General features: G+C 43.3%; 1 protein-coding gene across 1 annotated transcript in view; it reads right to left on the bottom strand.

The window, feature by feature from the left end:
* Nucleotides 1–21,018, bottom strand: part of adamts3 (ADAM metallopeptidase with thrombospondin type 1 motif, 3) — an 81,654-nt gene that overhangs the window by 28,172 nt on the left and 32,464 nt on the right. Inside the window, exons 5-12 of the mRNA XM_030794340.1 lie at nucleotides 19,636–19,823; nucleotides 13,879–13,962; nucleotides 13,409–13,565; nucleotides 8,807–8,912; nucleotides 6,909–7,052; nucleotides 3,900–4,032; nucleotides 722–835; nucleotides 460–605 (exon numbers count right to left, since the gene is read on the bottom strand). Coding sequence (XP_030650200.1) covers nucleotides 460–605; nucleotides 722–835; nucleotides 3,900–4,032; nucleotides 6,909–7,052; nucleotides 8,807–8,912; nucleotides 13,409–13,565; nucleotides 13,879–13,962; nucleotides 19,636–19,823 — 1,072 coding nt within the window. The remainder of the gene's footprint in view (nucleotides 1–459; nucleotides 606–721; nucleotides 836–3,899; nucleotides 4,033–6,908; nucleotides 7,053–8,806; nucleotides 8,913–13,408; nucleotides 13,566–13,878; nucleotides 13,963–19,635; nucleotides 19,824–21,018) is intronic.

Raw genomic sequence — 21,018 nt, 5'->3', positions numbered from 1 at the left:
CACATCGTCAAAAAGATCTCGGCCAAAAATGAAGTCTGGATGGAACTGAATGTTGTGACATTTCATAAGGTTGTCGAAACAATGCTGTGGCGAATGAGCGCCATAATCAAAGATGAAGGCAGTCCAACGAAATATTAGAGTGTACGACTTTTTTTTGGCCGGGCAGTGTCTGATGTCATCTGGCTTCTGCCTAGATGTCTACAGCTAACTGTGCTATAACACATTTTCACTAAGGAGTTAGAGTCAAACTTCTCTTTGGAGCAAACGTAAAAATGCTTTTCTCCATACAAAGGCTATAAAAATACATAGTTAGTGTCATGGATTTATTCTTATTGGCTCAGACAGTTCATGAGACTTAGCAGAAACAGTGATGTGTGTGTCTGTCTGTGTTTGTGTGTGTGTATATATGTATGTGTGTGCATGTGTGTGTGTGTGTGTGTGTGTGCATGTGATATATACACAGGGCTGTTGCACTGTCTTGTCCTGAAGCGAACGCCGGTCCCACAGGAGCGAGAGCAGGAGCCAAATTTGCTCCAGGCACTCCAGGCCCCGTCCTGCTTCACCTGGTTGGCATTCTTCCACATGCAGTGACCTTTGTAACACCACTGGACAGAACAGAAGAACCCATAGTCAGCAAACAACAAAAAACAAAAACAGACCAAAAGAATAGTGTGTGTGAAGGTACAGAGCAGAGGAGACGTGCATGAGCACTGAAACACACCTTCCCAGGCGCGCACTCTGTGCCGTCCAGTGGCGGCCCTTTCTTGGTCTTGCAGAAGTAGGGGTTATCTGGGTGATTACACCACAGCTGCTTACAGGGGTCAAATGTGCGGAACTAAGGGGACAAAAAACACACAACATTGAGCAGGACACACACACACACACACACACACACACACAAGTTTGTACTCATATCCTAGTGGGGACTCCCCACTGACTCCCATTATTCTGTAGCTAAAGAATACTAACCTATCCCTAACCCTTAACCAAAGAAATGTTTTGAAACTTTTTGTTTGATCGGTAACAACAACATAATTTAGAAAAATGTTGCTCTCCTAGTGAGGACCAGCATTTTGGTCCCCACCAGGCACGTTTTCAGATTATGCTATCTTACTGGAGACTTACCAGTCCCCAGAAAGATAACAATACATTGGGCACACACACACACACACACACAGCTTAGAACACTCTCCCCTCTCTCACAGGTCCTCTTGGTGTGCTCCTAACTGCTGATCTAAGATAAATTTCCCCTCTTATTTTCCTGTTCTTAGCCACTATGAAGATAAAATTATTACTGATTTCAAAGCAACAAGAAGCACAATTTGTCTCCTTCACAAACACACAGACAGAACGAGAGAGATGTCTCAGGAGTTTTGCTGGGATTTAGATTTGACTTCACACCATATGAAGCCTCTGTCACTAACTGGTACTCAGACACGCCTCACATCTGGACCAAAGCTTGTGGCGTGTGGCTTTATCTGCTCACGTGCGACCATGTCACCTTTACACAGGCACAGAGTATTCTGCTCCCGCCCAGAAGAGAGAACAAATCCTGCCACTCGATCCTATTCCCTGTTTTCTCCTCCCTGTACCCTTCACTGTTAAACACTCTTCACTATTAAACACACAACACAGTAACACAATGACAACCCCAAGGCGGGCAAGCGTAGTAATTGCTCAACCTCTCTCCATTAAGCTTGATTTTACAGTTTGTTAATCTCACAAAAGTGTGCATGTGTGTGTGTGTGTGTGTGTGTGTGTGTGTGTGTATGTGTGCGCGTGTGTGTGTGTGCGCGCATGCTAAGTTAGTGCTTGAGAGAAAAGAACGCCCATGCCAGTTTTTTGATAGAATGAACCCCCACATCCCCCCTGGAACAATCCAAACAAGTAATTAAAACAGTGTAGGTGGGGTGTGTAGAGCAGCCCAGCATGTGTAATGAGTGGCAGGTGTGGGCTTTATCTCTCTGTTCCTAGTGATGGACTACACTCCAGATTTTATTTGTGTTGTTAAAACATGTGCTGGAAGGGTCAATGCAACATTAATAAAAGGAGCTCAGATTCGGTGAAGGTGAACGCTCTGTGCTTCAGTCTTCCTCTGAAGACCACACTGCAGCAGATATTAAACAGACTGGAAAAGCTGAACATGGGTATCTCTGAGCACCTTCCCAGTGTCCAAATCCAGAAAAAGAGCCAGACTGTGTGGACACATGAGGCTTTTCCCAGCAGCCATGCCTGGACCATCAGCTTTACTTAAAACTAGTCCATCAGCCTACTGTGTTTCTAATCATGCCACATGACACATGACACATGACCCACTCCTGAATATGGGATGACATGGAACACTGAACCTCTACAGAGCAAGAAATATGTTTGGAATGTTCCTCATCACAACATGTAAATTAACTTAAATTACACCCTCAGAAGCAGAGCAAGCATTATTTGGCTGGCTTTTATTGCATTCTCTGAATTATGCAAATCCAAATGGCTTTAGTGGTTCGGTAAACGGTTGAAAATGCCTGTGCCTAAAATCCAAACAATGATTACATAGTAGGTATTGCACTGAGTAGTAATTAAAATGTCAAGCCAGAGGGCATTGTTCGATTGATGTGTTCTTATAGCCATTGTCTTGAATGGTGTGTTTGGGAAACTTCTGAAATGAACCCCTGGGGAATCCATGTTTATAATGGTATAAATGGCACAAACAGACTTTACAGAGGAGTGAGAGAATAAGTGAAACCTTTGTGCCAATATTGAGACCCCAGATTCAGTCAAAACGTCTTACTGATCCTCTGTCTCCACTGTTCAGTTATGTGATGTAGTGAGATGGTGACGCAAAATTCTTCACTTTTATAACACCTCTCAGAGTGTCTGAGCCTCAGGTCACATGAGTATTAAAAAGACAGTGTGCTAATTACAGGTGTGGGCTTAAAGACAGAGCTTAAGAGTATTGAAGAGTATAAAACAGTATTGGAGGGTATAAAACAGTACTGAACAGTATAAAACAGTATTGAAGAGTATAAAACAGTACTGAAGCGACAGTGTGCTAATTACAGGTGTGGGCTTCATGTCACAACCATAGCCCAAGGGCCAACACAAATCCATGTAGCTCAATTTCATCACAACACAGGCCCATTACATCACAACATGTCTAAATTACATCACAACACAGGTCCATTACATCACAACATATCTCCTTTACATCACAAAACAGGTCCATTTCAGATATGAAGTAAAAACATGACAATTTCCAGTGGGGTGGCCAAGTTGAGTTTGGTAACCAATTGTTAATCAGTCTGGGGTCTCTCCATGTTGCCTCCCCTTCCCTCACACACACACACACACACACACACACACACAAATAACACAACACAACGCAACACAAAAAATACATACACATATTCAGTCAGGCTCCAGGTGCACATGAACCACACACACACACACACACACACACACACACACACACACATTCAGTCAGGCTCCAGGTGCGCTTGCATGCGCACACACACACGCACACGCACACACACACACACACACACACACACACACTTACACACACACATACACACAAATACACGTTTTCGGTCTAATTGTGTTTGATGTGCCTGTGAAAATTTGTCAACATAATATTGGCCACAAAAATCGTCTTTTTACTAAATACCACAGATGCTTTGTCTGCTGGCCTGAATAAAGTCTGTGTGAAACACATGAGTGTTACACATGATCTGAAATAGGTAAACACTAAAGAACAAAGACAGAAGATAAGCTCACAGCAAAATCAAAAATCTCTGTACACTGTTAAATTGGATATTTCTCAGAATGAAACCTTACAACAGAGTGACTTTTTAGCACTCATTTATCCAAGCTGTGAGGAGGGAAAAACAACCGGTAGCCAAACTTACTGATGTGCAAATTTTGTAACCGACGCCAAAGTCAAAGCGACACTGTTGGTCCATGGAGTAGTTGATTCCAGGCAGCTCTGGGATGTGTGGCCAGTCATGTTTAAAGGGATCATCCAGCAGACAGTCATAAGAGCTTTGGGGAACATTAAAGGAAACAGAACAAAAAGTACAGTTAAAAATAAAACTTAGGCTGCGTTCACCACATTGAAAATTGAGGGAACATTTCACCAGGAACACTCAGATACTTCATGTCTTTTGAAGCAAGACAGTGTCCTCAAAACTTACTCACAACTGAGCACACAAAACACACTTTTTCCCCTATGTCCCAGCATAGACCACCCTTATCATATTTTATCGAACTGTATCATATTGCATTGTATTGTATCGTTTCATATAGTATCACCACAGGACATGAGGGTGTGAAATCTGTACAAGCCTACTGCTCCTCTTGTGCCATAGAGCCCATATCACACCAGTATCCACCTCTTCTCATTTTTGTGGGCTCATTAGGAAGGACTGAGACTTTCAGTCCTGTCCTCAAAGTTAAATTTGGGGCATGGGACTGGGTTAGAATACAGGGCAGAAGTAAAATATACCTCCACTTTGGGTTTGAAACCTGAACCATGGCTTCTGGTATCTGAAGACAGATTGTGCTTGTAGGTCATTGCTACGACTCACTTCACCACTGTTTATCCTGATATGTTTTATCCTGATGATCTACTGCGATCATTACTGATAATTCTGTTCATTACTGATAATTCTGCGTCTAAGCAGAATAATGAGTGTTGTGTAGAAAGCAGATATAAGACCAGTGCTGTGTCTGTGCAGTCCAGAATAGACTACACAACCACAGGCAAATAACAGTCAACAGTCAATCTCTTATCATCCTTTTGATTCTGGCAGATCAATAGGAACAAATGACCATGTTCTACTTTCTCTTAGAGGAGATGCACAGATTTACTGTGTGCAAATGGAAAAATCTATAACTGGGTGACGGACCCAAAGACTGTCAAATCAAACGAGTTTGGGGACCGTTCTCATAAAATCAATGAACATATATAAATAAATAATGGGAGAAACAGAAGACTAACATATTACAAGTCTTTTATAAAGATGGCACATACCCTGCAATAAACAAAGAGATAATAAAATGAGGGATTTGACCTGTCCTGTCTTATCTTTCCTCTGTCAAAACAGAATTACCTTCAAAATGAAGCAAACGAACCAATTTCTGAAAATCCCCCTTGATACTGAGGAGGCTTCCAAAAACACATGAACTCAATTTGCAGGATTGATTTCCAAATGTTGAGCTGACTGTATGACATGAGGACAGAGGGACTGTTCAGACCATATTACTATATGCTGGCAGATTACACGACTCCACTCAGGTGTGGATCTTCACCAGGAGGCAAATCTCTGCAAATACACTGCATGCTGAGATCCCAGTTCATTTGCATGTTTGTTTTGCATTTCTCTCTCTCTCTCTGTCACCGTGTGGGTTTGAAATAACAAGTTGGCCTACATGGAAATTCTAATTATCTGCTGAGACATCTGTTTCTGTAAGCTGGTTAAACATTAGTTAACACCTAACATTGTTAATTAGCTAATATAACGCAGATGCTCTGTTTTAAGAAGTCTGCCAAATATTGGTTGTTGCTTTCAGACTTTTAAAATTATTTCAGAAATTTCCATTATATTCATTTTCAGTCATTAATTACATAACATTTAGAGAAGACCAGTGTGAAAAATACTGAGAGCTTAGGTGGCTTCAATAAACCCAGCTAATGACAATAAGATATGAAACATTTTCAGCACTACCAGCTAATGACAATAAGATATGAAACATTTTCAGCACTACCAGCTAATGACAATAAGATATGAAACATTTTCAGCACTACCAGCTAATGACAATAAGATATGAAACATTTTCAGCACTACCAGCTAATGACAATAAGACAATAAACAGATTCAGCACTACCAGCTAATGACAATAAGATATGAAACATTTTCAGCACTACCAGCTAATGACAATAAGACACTAAACAGATTCAGCACTACCAGCTAATGACAATAAGACACTAAACATTTTCAGCACTACCAGCTAATGACAACAAGACACCAAATACATTCAGCACTACCAGCTAATGACAATAAGACAATAAACAGATTCAGCACTACCAGCTAATGACAACAAGGCACTAAAAAGAATAGAAAATGAATCTGCACCACTTTCGGGCCATGATGTGAACAGACTTACAGATCTGGGCCAGATTTTATGATACTCAAGGAAGAACCAAGTCGATCCTGGTCCTTGCTTTTAACAGACAATCAAAACGGATTCATGCTGGTATTGGCCCACTGTGCAACAATAGACTGGGCCAGATATGTTTTCTGATTTTTCCGATTCATCAATACGTTTGGAGTGGATCTGCCGCTGTGTCAATTTGCAATGTGGGGTTTTAAAACAGTGAGGCAAAACAGTGAGGTATGAAACCACAAAAAGAACAAGACTGGAACAGCCTCCCTCTGCCAGTGTGCCTTTTCACTGGCACATTCCCACTTCTGCCTCGTGCTCCTGCCTTCCACTAAACAAATCCATGTCAAAACCCATGAGCGTCACTTTCGTTTTAATCCGAGTCGTTTGACACGTTGGGGGGATTTGTCTGAGCTACAGGGATGTCTTTTTTTATTCTGTGCTGTTGCAGCAGATTCACTGACGGCACTCTCTGCTTGACCTTGTGCGTTTTCTCACAGCAAAGCCAAGCAAAAAGGCTGTTGGCATCATCTCATTAAAACACAGACATTCAGCACAGGCCTGACACGATGAGGGCACAGACGCACTCTCTTTCCCCGTCCAGTCATAACTGGGATCATGGTTCACACCTGGGCGCTGATTCATGGATAAGTGGCTGTGAAAGTCAGTTGGAGAAGTTGCATTAAACAGGAAAGGACGGAGTGTGAAGACAGGCAGAGAATACAAAAGGAAGATGGAGTGATGTGTAAACTCACTGGAGGTATCTCTTCAGCTCCTGTCCACTGCACATTGACCAGTGGTAGCGATGGAAGGCAGCCTGCACCAGTGGAGCCATGACACTACCCATGGCCGTCTCATCGCCGCACCGATTTCCTTGGCCATCGTGCTCCATCCCCAGCCTGCACACACACATCACACAACTTTACGCACAATGATACACTCCCACAGGACACACTGACCTGCTCTACTCACTGCAGGAGTCAGAAGACTGGGGGGCTGTGAGATTTGGCCGTGATACTCGCCAGTCTCCTGTTTTTAGCCACGTTTGACACTGGTATGAAACGACAATGTGTCTCCTTCCAAATCAGCATCCAAATCTTCCTCCATGGAAATGTATGCTAATAGACTGTGAATAACGCTACCACTAAATACAAGCTGAAAACAACAGGATAACAGAATAAATGTGCTTGTATATGATTTTCACATATCAGGGCTTTCAGGCACTGGAATTAATGCCACTAGAACATAATAACAAACAGGGGAAAACAATGAAAAGTGCATAAAGACACTCAATTGTTCATTTCCTATTTGTAAGTAACTTATAAGTAAGTAACTTGGAAGTAGTCATGTTAAATCTGCATGGATATGAGTGGAGTAAACTATTTTCTGTGTGGTGTGTAATACAGTAACACAACAGCATTGTAAGCATTGGAGCTATGGCTGCTGCTGAAGGGGAGACAGACAAGCAAACAAAATCAGGCCTTAAAATGGAGACAAACAGAGCACTTTTTTCCCTTGTCAAGCAGAAAATGATTTTCTTCCAGTGTGCTGAACAGTTCTCTCACTGTAGATAACATAAATGTCCTTTTCAGTTGAACTAATGCCACCCCCCAGGGAAAAGAAATGTGTGTTCGTGCGTGCATGTGTATGTGTGTGTTTGCGTGTGTGACTGTGCGTGCGTGTGTGTGTGCGTGTGTACGTGTGCGTGTGTGTGTGTGTGTGCCTGTTGGGACTGCAACTTCCAAGTATGTTAATCTACTAGTACCATTCTGTTTCTGCCATATAAACAACAAAAGCAAATAATGAGAGAGAGAAGGAGAGATAGGGACAGACAACAGTAAGAAGAGGAATGACACACAGGATTCTACAGTGTCTGAGTATGGGGAAAACAAGCTTTTGTAATTCACGGAGGGATTCCAGTTCACTGCTATGGAGAAACCTCGAATACACACACAGAATAAGTTTGGTTTCATAAAGAGAAGAGAAGAGAAGAGAAGAGAAGAGAAGAGAAGAGAAGAGAAGAGAAGAGAAGAGAATCCTCTTCGACGAGAGGAAAAAAGATGAAGATGAGGTGCTGCCCATCCAGGGTTAAATGCGCTGAGCTGTGTAAGAGTGTAAACGTCAAGCATTTTAGTGACTAAACACATTTAACTCAACTAGTAACTGTCAGTCATTTCTCCTCCATTACGAAGAATTCCCCCTGTCTGCCAGCTTCTCCTGCCAGAGCTCACAGCTCAGAGTTTGCCGTCACAGGGGCTTAGGAAGGCAGCCCAGTGAGGATGTCTCTCACACAGACACTCACAATTATTTAATTTAAGGCTTAGGTCAGTGAGGAGCAGGGAAAGTGGTGAGTAATAAATAAGGTAATTTGATAAAGGGAGGCGGCCACAGGCCGAGCTGTAACTCTGTGCTAAGCAGACAGCCTTCACAGAGCTAACTGGTGCCGTTCAGCATTAATGTCACACACTGTGAATACAGATTACAGAGATGTAAGATGAAAAGGCCGAGTGATTTCAGGCATCACCCTCATAAGCAAAGAGAGACAGAATCCGAACATCAGCCCAAGCCATAACAAAAACCCAGAGCAAAGAGCATAACTCCTGTGGGGCATTCTGAAACCACCTCTGCAAGTCTTCCGGATCTGAAAACCTACACATGTCCCGTTTCATGGGCCACCACAAAGGCGGAGGAGAATCCATCTTCATGATTCAGAGTGCAGCTGCGGACAGGGTGGCACATCCCAGTGACAGGGGCATACCCTGAGATAAGACAGACAGACAGACAGAGACAGAGAGAGAGAGAGAGAGAGAGAAAGAGAGAGAGAATGTTAATGTAGATTTTTCTCTCTGTCATAAAACAAAGATGTCACAAGTACAGTCTTTAGTGCAGTGACAACAGGCTTGGTTCATGAGAAAACTGATTCTTATGGTTCGTGTCACCTTGTCATGCTTTACGCAGAGTGATGCTGACGGGACAGGAGATGCTGTAAACTACTGTCTGTGTGGATTAGGCAGGAGATGCTGTAGATTACTGTCTGTGTGAATTAGGCAGGAGATGCTGTAGATTACTGTCTGTGTGAATTAGGCAGGTGATGCTGTAGATTACTGTCTGTGTGAATTAGGCAGGAGATGCTGTAGATTACTGTCTGTGTGGATTAGGCAGGAGATGCTGTAGATTACTGTCTGTGTGAATTAGGCAGGAGATGCTGTAGATTACTGTCTGTGTGAATTAGGCAGGTGATGCTGTAGATTACTGTCTGTGTGAATTAGACAGGTGATGCTGTAGATTACTGTCTGTGTGAATTAGACAGGTGATGGTGTAGATTACTATCTATGTGAATTAAACAGGAGATGCTGTAGATTACTGTCTGTGTGAATTAGGCAGGTGAAGGTGTAGATTACTGTCTGTGTGAATTAGACAGGTGATGCTGTAGATTACTGTCTGTGTGAATTAGACAGGTGATGGTGCAGATTACTGTCTGTGTGAATTAGACAGGTGATGCTGTAGATTACTGTCTGTGTGAATTAGACAGGTGATGGTGTAGATTACTATCTATGTGAATTAAACAGGTGATGGTGCAGATTACTGTCTGTGTGAATTAGACAGGTGATGGTGTAGATTACTATCTGTGTGAATTAAACAGGAGATGCTGTAGATTACTGTCTGTGTGAATTAGATAGGAGATGCTGTAGATTACTGTCTGTGTGGATTAGATAGGAGATGCTGTAGATTACTGTCTGTGTGGATTAGATAGGAGATGCTGTAGATTACTGTCTGTGTGGATTAGGCAGGTGATACTGTAGATTACTGTCTGTGTGAATTAGACAGGTGATGGTGTAGATTACTGTCTGTATGAATTAGGCAGGTGATGCTGTAGGTTACTGTCTGTGTGAATTAAGAGGTGTTTCAGTTTAAAGCCCTTTCAGAGGGGTTGTTAGCAGGATAAAACGACTCAAAGCAAGCTTTTTAAGAGTAAAAACATAAAGGTAATTAAGGAGGGAAAAAGGTAAATAAAAGTTTTGAGAATTGTCTCAAGTCTTTCTTGTTCTGATTGCTTGTGCTGTAGTCCTGCACTGTCACAGAATAACTTAACAAAGGGGCATGACAACTAGCAGTGTTCAGTCAGTTTTGCAAATGCTGTGCTTATCTAACGAATGTGGAACTGACAGAAGCTTGAGGGAATGAACTGACTGTCTGGCCTGTCACCAGTTATCCACTGCTCTCAGATTACTCTCTCCATCTCCAGCTCTCTCTCTCTCAGATCACTCTCTCCATCTCCAGCTCTCTCTCTCAGATCACTCTCTCCATCTCCAGCTCTCTCTCTCAGATCACTCTCTCCATCTCCAGCTCTCTCTCTCAGATCACTCTCTCCATCTCCAGCTCTCTCTCTCTCAGATCACTCTCTCCATCTCCAGCTCTCTCTCTCTCAGATCACTCTCTCCATCTCCAGCTCTCTCTCTCTCAGATCACTCTCTCCACCTCCAGCTCTCTCTCTCAGATCACTCTCTCCATCTCCAGCTCTCTCTCTCTCAGATCACTCTCTCCATCTCCAGCTCTCTCTCTCTCAGATCACTCTCTCCATCTCCAGCTCTCTCTCTCTCAGATCACTCTCTCCATCTCCAGCTCTCTCTCTCTCAGATCACTCTCTCCATCTCCAGCTCTCTCTCTCAGATCACTCTCTCCATCTCCAGCTCTCTCTCTCTCAGATCACTCTCTCCATCTCCAGCTCTCTCTCTCAGATCACTCTCTCCATCTCCAGCTCTCTCTCTCTCAGATCACTCTCTCCATCTCCAGCTCTCTCTCTCTCAGATCACTCTCTCCATCTCCAGCTCTCTCTCTCTCAGATCACTCTCTCCATCTCCAGCTCTCTCTCTCAGATCACTCTCTCCATCTCCAGCTCTCTCTCTCTCAGATCACTCTCTCCATCTCCAGCTCTCTCTCTCAGATCACTCTCTCCATCTCCAGCTCTCTCTCTCTCAGATCACTCTCTCCATCTCCAGCTCTCTCTCTCTCAGAGCACTCTCTCCATCTCCAGCTCTCTCTCTCTCAGATCACTCTCTCCATCTCCAGCTCTCTCTCTCTCAGAGCACTCTCTCCATCTCCAGCTCTCTCAGATCACTCTCTCCATCTCCAGCTCTCTCTCTCTCAGAGCACTCTCTCCATCTCTAGCTCTCTCTCTCAGATCACTCTCTCCATCTCCAGCTCTCTCTCTCAGATCACTCTCTCCATCTCCAGCTGTCTCTCTCTCAGATCACTCTCTCCATCTCCAGCTCTCTCTCTCTCAGATCACTCTCTCCATCTCCAGCTCTCTCTCTCTCTCAGATCACTCGCTCCATCTCCAGCTCTTTCTCTCTTAACCATGGCCTTTCACTCCCATATCACTTTCAATTTGATTGTGTATTTCCTGTGTCACACACTTGACTCGGTTTGAAACTGCAGAAGTCCTGCTGTGTGGACTTGATGTTATGAGAGAACTGTTATGACAGAATATAGTGGTTGAAGAACATAGTATACTGCACTGAAAAACACACAAAACTACAAATTAAAGTGCTCGAAAAACAATCTGTGGTGCAAATAAACAGTGAGATTATAATGAACCAGCAATCCCAAGGCATGAAGTTTCCCCCCAGGTTTTCTTGCTTCTAGTCTTTGGGGATTTTTCTTACATATCGACCCAAGATATGTGATGGAAACTTCATAGTGTTTCCGTGAAAATGTAACCACTGTCCCTGTGCCAAAGGAGCCAAGTGTTTAAAACAATTAGCTGCAGTGAGATGCCTAATTTCAGTGAAAATTGAGGGTTGAGATGGTGTAACTGAATTGGGCAGTTCTTGTGTGGAGGTAGTCTCAGAGAGTGATCTTCAGAGAAAAACACTGGTCTTTCCTGGAACAATTCATTCCCAATGACCACCACTGAAAACCATAATCCTGTGGTCTAAAATTGTTATCTTAACTCTGAAAGAAGACATAGAGTGAAGATGCTACTTGCCAAAATGGTAATTGGTAAAATTATTATGTTCTACAGCCAGAAAGCAGAGACAAACATATAAAATGCCTGGTCTTTCATTGACTCTGGTTAAATGGGTGTATTGTATGTCCTGTCACACTAGGGACACTTGATACTTGTCAAATTACAGACATAATATACCACAAAAAAAGCAAAAAAAAAAAAAAAAAGCAAAAATGAAAGTGTGATTTCTAGTTGGGCAGCGGAATGATGATGGATGGATCATTTTGTTTGGTTGCAGTACAGATGAATTTGTGATCTGATTGTGTAAGTGTCAAAAGCCCAATTGAACACATCATCGTTGATACTGCCAGAGGATTCAGAGTCATGCATCAAAGCTCAGGCTCTCACTGTAGAACATGGACTCCTACACACTGACAGGCTCTCACTGTAGAACATGGACTCCTACACACTGACAGAGGATTGGCTGTGTGTTTAATGTACATTTTGTGCATCCAAACAAAGGAATTACACGACCGCGATGGACAGAGATACTGTGTTATGGCTGGTATGGCTGATACCATATGGTTTATGATTAAATATTTAAATACAGGAATTATTATCTTTAATCTCCACAGCTTTTTTGTTTGTTTGTTTTTACAACACTATCTGTATTGGGGCAGATTTTACATGAGAATTCAGCAGTTGTGTGCCAAAAAATATTTTTCTATATTTATTTTTCTGTTTTGTTGTTGTTGTTTTGTTCTTGCTTTTGTTCTTTTTTTAGTAACAAAATCTGAGTAGCCCCAGTGCTAATGAGGAGATCCTTAAAGACAGCCTCTCCTCCACTCTTACATAAGTCTCTACTTTTAGGAGCATTCCCTGCTCTTTTCACATGGACTTTGCCTCTTTCGACATCTCACAGCATTTAAAGAAAGGGAAGCCGAAATGTCAAACCACATTTTCTCTGCTGCTTTCAGACTGTTTTTTTCCCCTCTCTTTCCTTAACATGATGGTTTGGTTATGACAGAAAGTCCAAATGCCTGAGAGATAAGGGAGAGAGAGACAAACTGGGAGAGAGTGTGGTATGTGATCTAGGCACAGGCACACAGGGGAAAGAAACATAAAAAAGAGAGGGAGAGACAGAGAAAAAGAAAAAGAGTGACAGACTGGATTAAAAGGCACACAGAGACATTAGAGGAATATGGATCAGTGGATATATCATGGATTATTAATATTCCATGTTCAGGCAGATGGGGGTTTAGCTGGTTTAGCCGGCCTGTCCGGCCCGGTCCGTTAGGCGCTCACCCTGCATGCCGGTGGGACCGAAGCCCTGGCGGGTGAGGAAGATGGCATGGTCATGATGTTCAGAATGTTCTGGGTCCTCTTTCTGCTGGACGAAGGCCCAGCGGCACACGTTCTCCAGGCTCCGTGATGGGTTTCCACGTTCAATCAGGCTAATGGACTGATGGGACACAAACAAGCAGAGCCTTGCTCTTCATCGTCATCATCATCATCATTGTCATCATGAACATCAGAGCTACATAAAGGGTGTGATGATTCAGCATAGCTAGAGTACACCCCAGGCCTGACCTAAAGACAGACATCCCTGAACCAGAGGATAATATCTCTCTTATTTTATACCACCCAAATATAAACTGACTGCCCTTTTACACAGAGCACAGCTAATGCTTTTAACACACTGGGTTTTAACTGTGGAGTGTGTGTGTGTGTGTGTGTGTGTGTGTGTGTGTGTGTTTTTGTGTGTGTGTGGGTACCTTTGCATAGCCCAACATGATCATTCTCACTAACACCACGTTTATATGAACGCCTAGTGATTCGTCATGATAGATCTCATTCACCTGTTAAGACAAAAGGAAACGGCAAATTAAAAAAAGACACTAAACAGATCAAAATAAATAAAACTAAAAACATGAGAACAATGATACCATTGTGCAGACCCAGTAAACAGGACAAATAAATGAAATAGAGAAAGTGGTGGTAATATGAGGACCAAGGCAGGGCTGTCCTTTTCATTGGCACTGAAGCTGTTTGCATGTGGACTCACACGCAGCGCTCCAATGTGCAGGTCTCACAGCCAAAAAAGGCTTAAGCTGAGAGAGAGACGCAGAGCGGTTCGGTCACATGACACACTGTGGGACATGGTAGAGCACAAACTCCTCATAATGCGTGACAGGACAGGTCTGTCTGTCAGAGAGAGCCCAGTGATGGATGAATGTACTTGAAAATGGGATATGTATCTCATACAGTGTACCTCCCCTCCCCTCCCCCCAGCCCCAACCTCAACCCTAACCCCAACCCCAACCCAAGTCTGTCTCACTCTCTTTCTTTGCCTTTTCTTTGTTCTCTCCCTCAGATCCTGAGTCAGAGGTGCAGAGGGGTGCTTAACAGGTGGCGATATAGCGTATTTTTTCCTTGGCTGCCACGTGCAGCCTGGGCGGGGTCTGGGAGTGCTATATGAAAGGACTCCTGTGTGGTGTGAGTCACACAGGGGCCCCGTTCAAAGGTACCCCTGTTTATTGGAGGGGTCAGGGGGAGGCTGGACCGGATGAATGGTCTTAGGATGCGGCTTTTGGCAGGGACCTCAGGATACCATATGTGTCATGAGCTGTGGGTTATGGTATGATATAACCCCAATATTACATACTGTGATACACTGTAGCATATAAATAGATGTCATTTGCTGAGAATGGACAGGATCTATGCTTATTAAACTGAGTCAAACATGAAAACTGAATTTAATTTTCTACTGGGAGATAAGCTGTAAGTCTTTCATGGTACATTTTCTCCGTGAGATCTAATGCAGGGTGGCAGCTGAAACATACAAGCATTTCAAGGGGCAAACCTGTCATACTGCCCGTAGGGATGTGAACATTTACAATTAAAATAAAAGAGATGGTGCTTACAGAACAAATGCCTTTTTTGTAAATTTATTAAAAACAACAGTGGAAATATGAACAATCTCCCAGTAAAAGGAAGAGAGCCAAACAGTTTACTGTGGGTCTGAGGAGTGACTCAGTCTATTAGTGCACACCACAGGGACTCCAGTGTCCACTACCGCTCTGCCTCTAAACCCCCTGCCCTGTCCCAATCGACAGCACATGCCACTTAATGCCAAGCACCAGAGCAGACCTGCCTGAGGAAACCAGAGCTGTCAGTGATCAATGGATCGGTCAGATGAGGTGTAGCAGAGCGGTAACTTGCTGCCCAGTGGAGCTGAGAGGGGCTGACCTTGTGTGTACATTAAATGTGATGTGTTAATGAGTGCATTGTCATTGCACTAATTCAGTCCAGGCCTTGAAAAATCCATTCAGAATTGTGAAAAAATAAAATTGTAGTCTAATGGTGTGCTCACACCGGCAGCGGCAACAAGTGACAAAGTGGCTGGAGGTCATTCATTTCCATTGGTCACTGGGCTACACTGAGTGACATGGCACAGCGAGTCGCCTAGCGACAAAATCACCGTGACTTGGCGACAAAAAAAGGTCGAGCAAAGTTCAACTTTATGTAAATGCACAGTGACAGAGTCAAGTGACGGCCAATCAGAGAGCAAATGTGTTCCTCTTATATTCTTTCACTGTGAAAGGTTTTCTTAAACTTTAGTTCCTATATTAGCATTTAAGTTCCCATAGTGAACATGGAGGAGAAACTGATTGCAGTTGTTGCTGGCTTTCCTGTCCTGTACAATGCATCCCTCCAAAACATATTTTTGAGTGGAAATACACCTAATTTGTGGGAACATACAACTCCACAATGTAAATAGCAAAAACAATGTAAATATAACATAAATAAATATAAAATATAATGTATATTTATAATATTTATTAGTGTGTGTGTGTGTGTGTATATATATATATATATATATATATATATATATATATACACACACACACACACACACACACACACTAATAAATATTATGTATGTATGTGTGTGTGTGTGTGTGTGTGTGTGTGTATATATACAATTTTTTTTAGAAAATTGATGCATCTCCTGTCAATACATTTGTAGCCCACTTCCTACAACTTCCTCAAAACTACGTGCAACCAACGGCCACAAGCTGGTTGCAAGCGACAGCTAGGTGACAGCGACACAGCAACATACAGTGACAAAGTCGCTGCCGGTGTGAGCGCACCAATAGGCCAAAAAGATTACAGGAATCTGTCTTTTATCATAGACTTCATATTAATGTTAACGAGCACTTCTGCATGCAGTCTCTCACATGATACACTTAATACAACAAATCTAATGGTCGCATATTTCACTGTATTTTACCAAATTCTTCTCAAACATGAGCTCTTAATTACTTTTCTATATTAGAGACAAAACAAATTACTTCTCCATGTTATATAGACAGAACACATTAGTTCTCTATGTTATAGAGACAGAACACATTAGTTCTCTATGTTATAGAGATAGAACACATTAGTTCTCTATGTTATAGAGACAGAACACATTAGTTCTCTATGTTATAGAGACAGAACACATTACTTCTATATGTTATAGAGAGAGAACACATTAGTTCTCTATGTTATAGAGACAGAACACATTAGTTCTCTATGCTATAGAGAGAGAGTAAATGTATGTTTGTCAGTCTTTGATGAGGCATTTCTGTTCTAACTGCTTGCTGAGTCCATTACCCACACTTGTTTGTATGTGGTCAGACTAAACATAGACCAAAAAAGTTATTCAGCTGAAAGTGGAACAGCTCACAGTCTGTGCAAGAACCATGGGGTGGCCCTCTGTGCACAGTCTATACCAGAAAAAAAGCCTATTAAAGCTCTTAATTTTCAGAAAACATCAGAAAACTGCTCTGCATTTCCGCTCCACAAACAACACAACCCACACAGATACGTCCCTGACGGTGTAGACAGTGTGTGACAGTGCAGACTGAAGGCACCAGGCCTGTGTAAGCTCACAGAGGATATGCTGGTTACAGCTCACAGAGAGTAACTGGTCAAGAGTGAGAAAAATCACTGTCAGATTGAGACCCCTGGGGTGTACTGCCCTGCGATGGAGATGCGTGCTACTACACACAACCTAAGACAGGAGACAGCTTGTCCTCCCAGACATAGGAAAGTCCTACCAATGGCCTCTTCTCACAGCTTCCCATTTCCCTCACTGGTCATGACATCACCTGTAGCTACACCATCTGTAGGGGGAGGGTATGGTCATGACGTCACCTATACCTACACCATCTGTAGGGGGAGGGTGTGGTCATGGCATCACCTGTAGCTACACCATCTGTAGGGGGAGGGTGTGGTCATGACGTCACCTGTACCTACACCATCTGTAGGGGGAGGGTGTGGTCATGACGTCACCTGTACCTACACCATCTGTGGGGGGAGGGTGTGGTCATGACATCACCTGTACCTACACCATCTGTAGGGGGAGGGTGTGGTCATGACGTCACCTGTAGCTACACCATCTGTAGGGGGGTGCCAACACAAGGGAACACAGAGGATGGGTAAAGGTACAGTGTTGAGTGCTAGACTAAACCACTGCTGTTACCAAAAAACTTTTATCACCAAATCTCTAAAAACTGTGGAAAACTTGCCATGACAAAATAAAGAAAAATACAAAAGTTCGTGAGGTCAGCTGAGTAGCCCCAGTGAGATAAGAACAGAGAGCGCTCTTTTGGCACCAGTTCCATTTTTATGGAAAACCTTCTCAACACTAAATAATGCTAAAACTTTCCTGCATGCTTGCCTATAGAACTGCTTTACAGTAATGTAAACAGGGTGTTTGTGCATTTGGCGATGTTATGAAAGTCTACAGTGCATCTGCATACTGTGAATGGAGAAACCAAGCTCTTCAGTTACGTTCATCAAACTTTAATCTCTCTGCTCCTCAAGATTCCACTTGAAATAATACAAACATACATCCGGCTAGCAGCTGCAGACACTGCCCAGGTGAATGACAGAATGATCGATTCATATGTCTTGTCTTCCCTGGCATATGAATACAGAGAGAGCTAACTCTAACCACAGTTACTTCTCACAAGCGTAACAAAGGGTAGCTGCCTCCTCTCTCTCTCTCTCTATCTCTCTCTCTCTCTCTCTCTCTCTCAACTGTAGAACAGCCTCTGTGAGACCAGAGCATGTTTGACAGTGGCAGTGGTAGAGTGTTAGTTGCACTAATTAGAAAAAGGAACTGAGGGACAGATCACATATTTAAGTCTCTCTGGGAAGAGGCGAGCTGCTGTCTGATCAAGCTTATTCCACATGCAAAACAGGAAAAAATCAATTTACAAAGCTCAGGCACCCCAAGCCTTCCTGACGTCAGCTTGACTGTCTGTAATTAAAAGAGAGGGAGGGAGGACAGGAAAGATGTGCAGCTGGAAATGATGGCACTGATAAAGACATTAGGGGGAGAGAGAGTGTTAGAGAAACGGTTTGACAGAGACAGAAACGTCCCATTAACACAGGGCCAGCTGATTCACACGACAGTTTCTGATTCCTGTCTGAGATATGGCATATGGCATCTATATGTGCGTGTGTGTGTGTGTGTGTGTGTATGTGTGTGATTTCTGTTGGAGATCAGGGAATATGTGCGTGTGAGTGTGTGTGTGTGTGTGTGATTTCCGTTGGAGGTCAGGAAATATGTGTGTGTGTGTGTGTGTGTGTGTGTGTGTGTGTGTGTGTGTGTGTGTGTGTGTGTGTATGTGTGTGTGTGATTTCTGTTGGAGATCAGGGAATGTGCATCTGTTGTTATGTGTACACAGAGCAGTAGGGACATCTACTGGAGGAAACATTAACTATAATATAATATAATAACTAACCCCAACAACACAAATACAGAGACCAACTGAACCTTGCCCTGCCAACAACACATCTTTACACATTCATACACACACACACACACACACACACATATTCCCTGATCTCCAACAGAGCTCACACACACACACACATATTCCCTGATCTCCAACAGAAATCACACACACAGACTCACTCTCTCGCAGAGACATTCTCTTATCACAGACACCCTACACCCCTCATGCTGATAACTGCTCTGGTACATGCCATCAAACACATCTCATCCTCGCTCACATTTTCAGACTGTTGACAGGATTGCTAAAAGCATCAATCAGTTAATGCATGCATGACAGAAGCTCAGATGTTTTCTGGCCCACTTAAAATACATGTTAGGCATTTCCCTCTCTCCCAACAGATGGCTATGGTGTTTGGCACCTTGTCTACCGCCCTCTCTCACAGTGACTGTGGAGCAGAAGCTCCAAGGGCAGCAACCTGGCTCAACCCAAATGCCTGATTGAGACAGAACCACACGCAGCCCAAGACTCCTGAGTTATCCTCTGTCTCCAGTGCCCTGGTTATCAGTAGGGACAGGGTATTTGTTCTTATGAATCAAACAAACAAACAAACAAAAAAACCCATAGCAAAACAAACAAAAAGCTGCCAGGTGAGGTCATTTAAAGAGGGGTGCAGAGAATTCATTTTTAAGGCTTGTGGATTTCCAGATTTTTTTTTTTTTTAGACAGCTGAGTACTCACAATGTTCATGAGAGTAAGGAGATAGTTTTGCACGTGCTCTTTTCCATGGAAACGCACAACGGAATCGTCAACTCCCAAGAGCACTTCAATGTTGTAGTCATCATCTCCAGCGTGCCTGCGTCTCCGCACCGTCTGGTTGACCTGTTCAGCCATGGTGTCCAGAGTCGTTAGGACATCCAGCTCCGAGTCTATGCCACACACAGAAAGGGTTAAAGGATTAGCATGGGATTTCCATCCAGCATACACACACTCTCACTCACACACACACACACATACACACACACGCACGCACACATGCAGGCACACGCACACACTAAAATACACACACACACACACACACACACACACACACACAAAGACACACTCTAAAACACACATAGACACTCTCACACACACACAAACACACTCTCTCTCTCTCTCTCTCTCTCTCTCTCTTTCTCTCTCTCACACACTCACACACGCACAAACTCTGGCACACACAAACTCTGGAACACTTGAACACACACACTTTAACATTAACACAGTCATGTACAAACACCTACGTAGATGCACAAGCACACTAACAGAGACACACACACACACACAAACATATTCATGCAGATGTACAAACACACTCACACTAACACATGCACATGCCCACATATACTCTCTCTCTCTTTTTCTCAAACACACACACACACGATGAGTTTAGAGTTTCAAACCAAAGAGAATACATGCTAGTAAATAAATGACATGGACACAGTGTAAGTCAGTGTGCACTGAATAAAATGCTACATACAATGTGCCCTCACACACACGACTTCTGTAGGTTCTCTCTGTCTCACTGCATGCTGCCATGATTGCATTCAATTTTCGTGTTTGCAGAGGGAAATAAATTTAAGGTAGTATTTATTCCTTACATTCAAACAAACCTCTGAGTTATTTTATCATCAGACCACTTTATTCCAGCACATCTCTAGCCAGACCTCTGCTCTGTGTGAAATGACAGGACAGGACTCTTCATCCACAGACAATGGGGCAAAAATCTCTGATCCATTTAACTTCATCTCCACCTACAGACTAACGTCCTCCTTAAACAGGGACCAAGCTGAACTAGACGGCGGGCCACAGCCCCCGGCCCCCGGCCTACAGAGTGTGGATTGTGTGGCAAATTCCTGGGCTCCTCCATCTAGTCCTGACTCACGCATTCTTGTGCAGCCCATTTCCCAGAAGGGTAAACATGGTCTCTGAGGTCCCACTTCAAAAGCACAGGGCTTCCCCTCAGTCTGGCAGAGACTGGTACAGCAGTGTGTGTCCAGTGACGACGGCCCGACCCATGCTAATTCTGCTTCTTACTCCCCAGGCTCTCTCCATTCAGGGATGGCAGTGCTAAGATAACAAACA

This window comes from Chanos chanos, chromosome 1 (assembly GCF_902362185.1).
Source record: "Chanos chanos chromosome 1, fChaCha1.1, whole genome shotgun sequence".
Classification (NCBI taxonomy): Eukaryota; Metazoa; Chordata; class Actinopteri; order Gonorynchiformes; family Chanidae; genus Chanos; species Chanos chanos.
This window is presented reverse-complemented; position numbering and strand designations above follow the sequence as displayed.